General features: G+C 54.6%; 1 protein-coding gene across 1 annotated transcript in view; it reads right to left on the reverse strand.

Moving 5' to 3' along the window:
- Positions 1 to 9: 9 nt before the first annotated feature.
- RAPGEFL1 (Rap guanine nucleotide exchange factor like 1) overlaps positions 10 to 5,252 on the reverse strand; it is a 12,491-nt gene continuing 7,248 nt past the window's right edge. The window contains 10 exon segments of the mRNA XM_025041835.1: positions 10 to 1,376; positions 1,622 to 1,676; positions 2,059 to 2,123; positions 2,311 to 2,398; positions 2,732 to 2,782; positions 3,308 to 3,398; positions 3,492 to 3,670; positions 4,227 to 4,349; positions 4,448 to 4,545; positions 5,214 to 5,252. The exon segment at positions 5,214 to 5,252 is cut by the window's right edge and continues 56 nt beyond it. Coding sequence (XP_024897603.1) covers positions 1,252 to 1,376; positions 1,622 to 1,676; positions 2,059 to 2,123; positions 2,311 to 2,398; positions 2,732 to 2,782; positions 3,308 to 3,398; positions 3,492 to 3,670; positions 4,227 to 4,349; positions 4,448 to 4,545; positions 5,214 to 5,252 — 914 coding nt within the window. The 3' untranslated portion in view covers positions 10 to 1,251.

The following is a 5,252-nucleotide window of genomic DNA, read 5'->3' on the forward strand; positions in this document are numbered from 1 at the left end:
AGGGTGAGACGTGCCAGGACACCTCACCCAGTAGCTGCCAGGAGCCCCTGCACCCCTCAGCCCTAGAAGCCCATGATGGGAGAGGGAGGGGAAGCAGAGAGGTAATAAAGGCATCACTAGAGTCCAGTTTGCCTTTACTGTCTCTGCTATTCCCTCCCCCCCACTTTGGGGGTCTGCCTGCCCCAGGTACAAGAGTCCATCCCACCCCAGCTTTGATGAGGAAGACCAAGGGGGAGTCAAAACAGGGAAGGGGATAGAGATCATGTTCTTGGTGTCAGACACAGAGCCAGAAGAGGGATGATAACTCCCTTCTTAGCAGTGAGACACCCCAGAAGCAAGAGTATGGGCAGCAGGCACGCCTACCTCCTGATACCGCCATGCCCTACCCCACTGTAACACAGAGGGAGGGTCCCATAGGCAGCCGAGGCCTGTGTTTCCCTGAGCATCCTTTATCCTCCCATTGGAGCCCACCCATGGACCTTCAGGAGGCCTGACTGGGGGACTCAAAAGAGCAGATGGGTAAACACTCCTGCCTGCTGCTGCTCCCTGTCACAAGCAGCTTCACCCACAAGCCTGGGATTGCAGGGCAGCACGAGGAACTGAGCAGGAGTGGGCGGGGGGGAGCGGGGAAAGCACCCCACACCACACCAACCCAGGGGCAGAGTAGACAAGGGTAGCACCAAACAAAAGGACCCCCTCTCCACCCACGGCACACACAACATCCTCCCTCAATTACCAGATACACTCCTCTTTAAAGGGACACACACACACACACACACACACACACACACACACAGGCAATATAATATTCAGGGGGGCGGGTACAGCCCTGACCAGAGAGAAGCCGGACAGGTGGTGGAGAGGAAGGCTGCCAGTCCCGCCCCCAATTCCGCTCTGCGAGAGAGATGTGGAGGGTGGACAGCTTTCCTTCTTGCTTGGGAAGAGGAGGTTGCAAACTCTATCTCTGGAACAGACCTCGATGGGAGGGGACAGAGGAAGAAGCTCTCTGCCCCCTTTTCCTGCAAAAGCAGGAACCAGCAGAGTATAGTTTTGCTTAAAGGAGCAAGAGGGAGAGGACTTCAGCCGGATGAACAGGCTTATGAGTCTAGGCGTCAGTTCATCCAACTCTTCCACGTGGGGCGGGAAGTTGTTCCAAGGGAAAGATGTCGGAGGTGGGTTGGGACTTCGTGCAAAGTGCTTGAGTGCCAGGTGCCTGAGGACCCTGGTGGGGACCGACTAAAACCTCTGTTCTCACTGACTATTAGCCTCCAGCTTGTAGGAAAGCTCAAAGAGGAGGTTCTGGTTGTCGATGACTTGGAACTGGCGTACATAAGCCTTGGTCTGCAGGTGATGGGGGGATGCCTCCATATCCAGGCCTGGAATGTCAAGAGAGAGGGGATCAGGCTGCTAGTCTCCCTTCTTCCTCTATACACATACCAGCCAGAGGAGAAGGGTGCAGATCGGGGCAGGTGTTGGGCAGGAGGGCCCCTGGGGAGGCCAAGGAGAAAATGGAGGACTGACGAGTTTAAGGAAATAAACATTTGAACTGGGAATTCTCCCCGGAACTGTCCCACTTAGTCAAAGCTCTACTTGTAATGCTCTCAGAACCCCATATACTCACAAAGGGGCCGGCTCCGGTATTTGCGGACTGTCCTCACTTTTTCGGCCACTGAATGCTGCGAGATGACAAGGAATGAGGCCTGCAAAGGGCAGAAAGATGCTCCCCCCGCCCCCGCCTCATGCTCCCCTTCCTTCAACCTCCATCCCTGCTGGTTTTACTTCCTCCAGTCCCCAATTCTGGAGGGTCTCCGAAAAACCAAAGAAATGGGCATAATAGGATGCCAGATGAGGGGGAGGTAGAGTTGCCCCTCAAGTTGCCTGTTAGCTTTGCCACCCGTGGGTGGGTTGCCACAGCGATGCCACCAGGAAGATAGCTGGGAGTCTGTCAGGCAAGCTGGGCACCATGGAGAAAGGCTGCTGTCTTTAGGGGGGGTGCCAGGAGAGGGGGAGGATGCCAGCCCCCCAACTCATGGGACTGGGGCTGTCAGTGCCACTCACCAGCTTCTCGATGTTCACCAAACCATCCACAAGGGTCTTACTCCCTTCATGCAGGAAAGTCAGGTCTAGGGGATGGGGAGAGAATAAAGTAAGAGAGGCAGTCCAAAGGGACCTTCCCCTCCCTTGGAATTCACTCAGTCTTGGGGACCTCCTCTCCTCTGGGCACTCAGAGCAGAGTTGGGAGGGGACTGAGAGTCAGAACTGGGGCATGAAGAATGTGGATAGAGGAGCACAATTTGGGAAGACACTCACCTTTGAGAATCAGAGGCACGAAAGGAATCACGGGGGCTTTCATCTTGGAGATCACGTCTCGGTAGCTTTTGTGGTTCCTGCAAGGGTCCTGGCATTCCACGGAAGAGGGATAAAGGGACAGATAGGCCAGTGTACCCCAAAGACATCCCCCATTCCCTCCCTCATCCCCCTGCCCTAGCTAACATCTCCAATCAGATAGGAGTGTGAATGGGTGTGTGCTGGGAGTGTGCTGGGGTGGAGCTTGACTACTCTCCCCGCTCCTCCAGGGGAAACAGGGTAACAATCCTCCAGCATGGTAGTGGCGGGGGGTGTGGGTGGGGGGTCCTAGGCACTTGAAAGGGAAGCTTGAGGGAAGTTTATGGGAACAGAGAGTCTCTGGGGTACAAGTCCAGGGGCAGATAAAAGAGCCAAACCCACTTACTGTCAAGTTCTCAAATTTGCGGAACAAGTTCTTGAATTTCCCTGGCAGCTTCTGCAGAGAGTTTGAAGGAAGGAGAAGGAATGTCAGAAAGGAGCTCCTTGGGTTTTATGGGAGCTTCTGACTAATCCCCAGGTGTTAGAGGAGGAAAGGGTCTGAGTGTCTTGAAGAAGGCTGGGAAGCAGGTGAGTGCGGAAGTGGAGCCACCCTCGGATGGGTCTGGGGAGCTGGAAGCAGCCCAGAGGAATGAATTATTCAGGAGAAATAAAGGTCTCTGCTTATGCATGTGCCATGCACCACGGTGCCTCACTGAGTGCGCGTTGAAATCCTACAGCCAAATCAGCGACCTGGCCTGGGCTGCCTGCCCTCCCACTCAGGCGGGATTCTGCCTTGTTCCTAATCTGCGCGAGGACAGGGTCGGTTAGCCCAGCTGTGCGCCCCGGATTCTATCTGCCAGAAGAGGGCGCCTCCTTTTAACTGGGGTGAGCCCAGGATGTCAAGACTGAGGCTGGAGGCCAAGATCCCCAGGTGGGCCAGCATACACGGGAGCAGAGGAAAGGGAAGAAGAGGTCGCATCACCTCCCAGGTGAGCCTCAGGCGGCTGACCGCGGCGTTGTCCAGTCCCATAACCACGGCGTAGAAGGACAGCAGGTCCTGATTCTGCTTGCAGCTGCGGGGTTGGAAGAAGGGGTCAGTGGGCGCTCAGGTGGCCCGGTTGCAGGCCCGACGTCCGCGCTCGGGCTCCCCAGCCAGCCGCACTCACATGGCAGCGATCTTGATGAACTTTTTGAGCAGCTGCGCGCGCTTGCCCGCGGCCTCGCAGAGTAGCACCTCGGTGGCCACCCAGTGGGTGACCTCACTGCAGCGCTGCAGCAGCAGCTCCAGGTTAGCGGTCTCCCGGCGGCCGCGCTCCCCGTGGAACACGTAGTCCACGAACTCCAGCTGCACCCACGGTGGTGAAGGGGCGGCCAGGGCGTAGGGGGAGTGGGTGGGAAGATGGCAGTGCAAAATGGTGAGGACAGAAAGGCAGGAGGGCGGGGGCGGGAGGAGTAGAAAATAGAAAAAACGGAGACAGGACAAGATGCGACAGAGATGGGGGAAAAAAACAACCAACGTGAATAATATTCCACTATCTATTGAGAATTTACTAGGTGCCGGGCACTTGAACCACCTGATAGACGTTATAGTCATTGCTTTATTTCTTTAATAGTGAATATTTTTCAAATACAAACCATGGGTCAAGTTCATTGTAGGCAGCACTTGGGCCCTGAACCATCATGCTAGGGGTTCTCTCTCTCTGCTGGCTTTTTTTTTTTTTTTTTCTCAGATGCAGGAACAAAGGCTTAGAAAGGTTCTACAGTGCATTGCTGGAGGGCATGCTGCAAAGTGAGCTTTCTAAACTGGGACTTCAGCTGCAGACACTGCCTCCCTCCAGGCCCCCACATTTGGCACATTTCTCCCTCCAGGCCCCCAGCACAGCACCAGCCTCAGTGCCCACCTCGTGCACACATCTGAACAGCTCCCAGTGGAAGGCAGTAAGGTGGTTGGCTATGTCCTCAGGCTCCACTCGGTGGATCTCGGTGTCTCCAGGGGAGACCTGGATTTCCTCAGGGAGCGGCACCTGGTGGCAGGCAGGGGCACAGGTCTGGGCTTCTGAGTTTCTGCTCACAGATCCTCACAGTCCTCGGTCCCGCCAAGGCCTTGTGAAGACATTCTTACCAGGGACTCATAGCTGTCTCGAGTGCAGGCAAATAGGTGGCTGTTGATGCCCAATGTGGTGAAGACACAGTCTTCGGTCGGCTGGAGAAGGACCTTTTCTGCAGAAGAACGAGCTGCTCTGCCTCAGCCCCGGCCACCTGCACCCTCACACATCCCAGCCACTGTCTCCATCCCATTCAGAAACTCCTCACCTGCATAGACACATTCTAGACTAATGGGATTTGTGTTATCACCAGTGTATGCCATGTTTCCCTCAAGTTTTTCAAATAACAATTTCTTTTGCATTTATAACCTCTTTTTTGCTCCCAATGTTCTTTCTCAGCCCTTCTCTCATTCTTTCATCCCTGTGACACTGGAAAAGCAGGATTTATTTTCCCCATGTTAGAAGGAAATAAGGCTATGGTTACACTGCAGGCTTTTTGCCTTCCACAGAAATTGGAAACATAGGATCCTTAGGGACTTGAGGGGGTTCAAGGACTAGGTCCCAAGGCGAGTTAGAGGCAGGCACCCAGATCATCATCCAAGTATCCTGGACCAGTGCTTCCTAAACTTTGATGTTCATAGAATAGACTGGGGATCTTGTTAAAAGTTACATTCCAAATCAGCAGGTCTGAAATGCTGCATTTTTAAAAAGCTCCCAAATGATGCTCATTTGGTGGCTGGTTCTGAGTAGCCAGGGCCTAAAAGTCAGTTTTTGCCCCACTCCAGGGCACTAAGCTTGTGAGTTTCTCTCCTGGGCCCCAGCCCAGCTCTTCCTGACCCTCACCTCCAGAGGAGGCCACAGCTACCAGGATGAGAGAATCCT

Source organism: Pteropus alecto, unplaced genomic scaffold (genome assembly GCF_000325575.1).
Source record: "Pteropus alecto unplaced genomic scaffold, ASM32557v1 scaffold98, whole genome shotgun sequence".
Classification (NCBI taxonomy): Eukaryota; Metazoa; Chordata; class Mammalia; order Chiroptera; family Pteropodidae; genus Pteropus; species Pteropus alecto.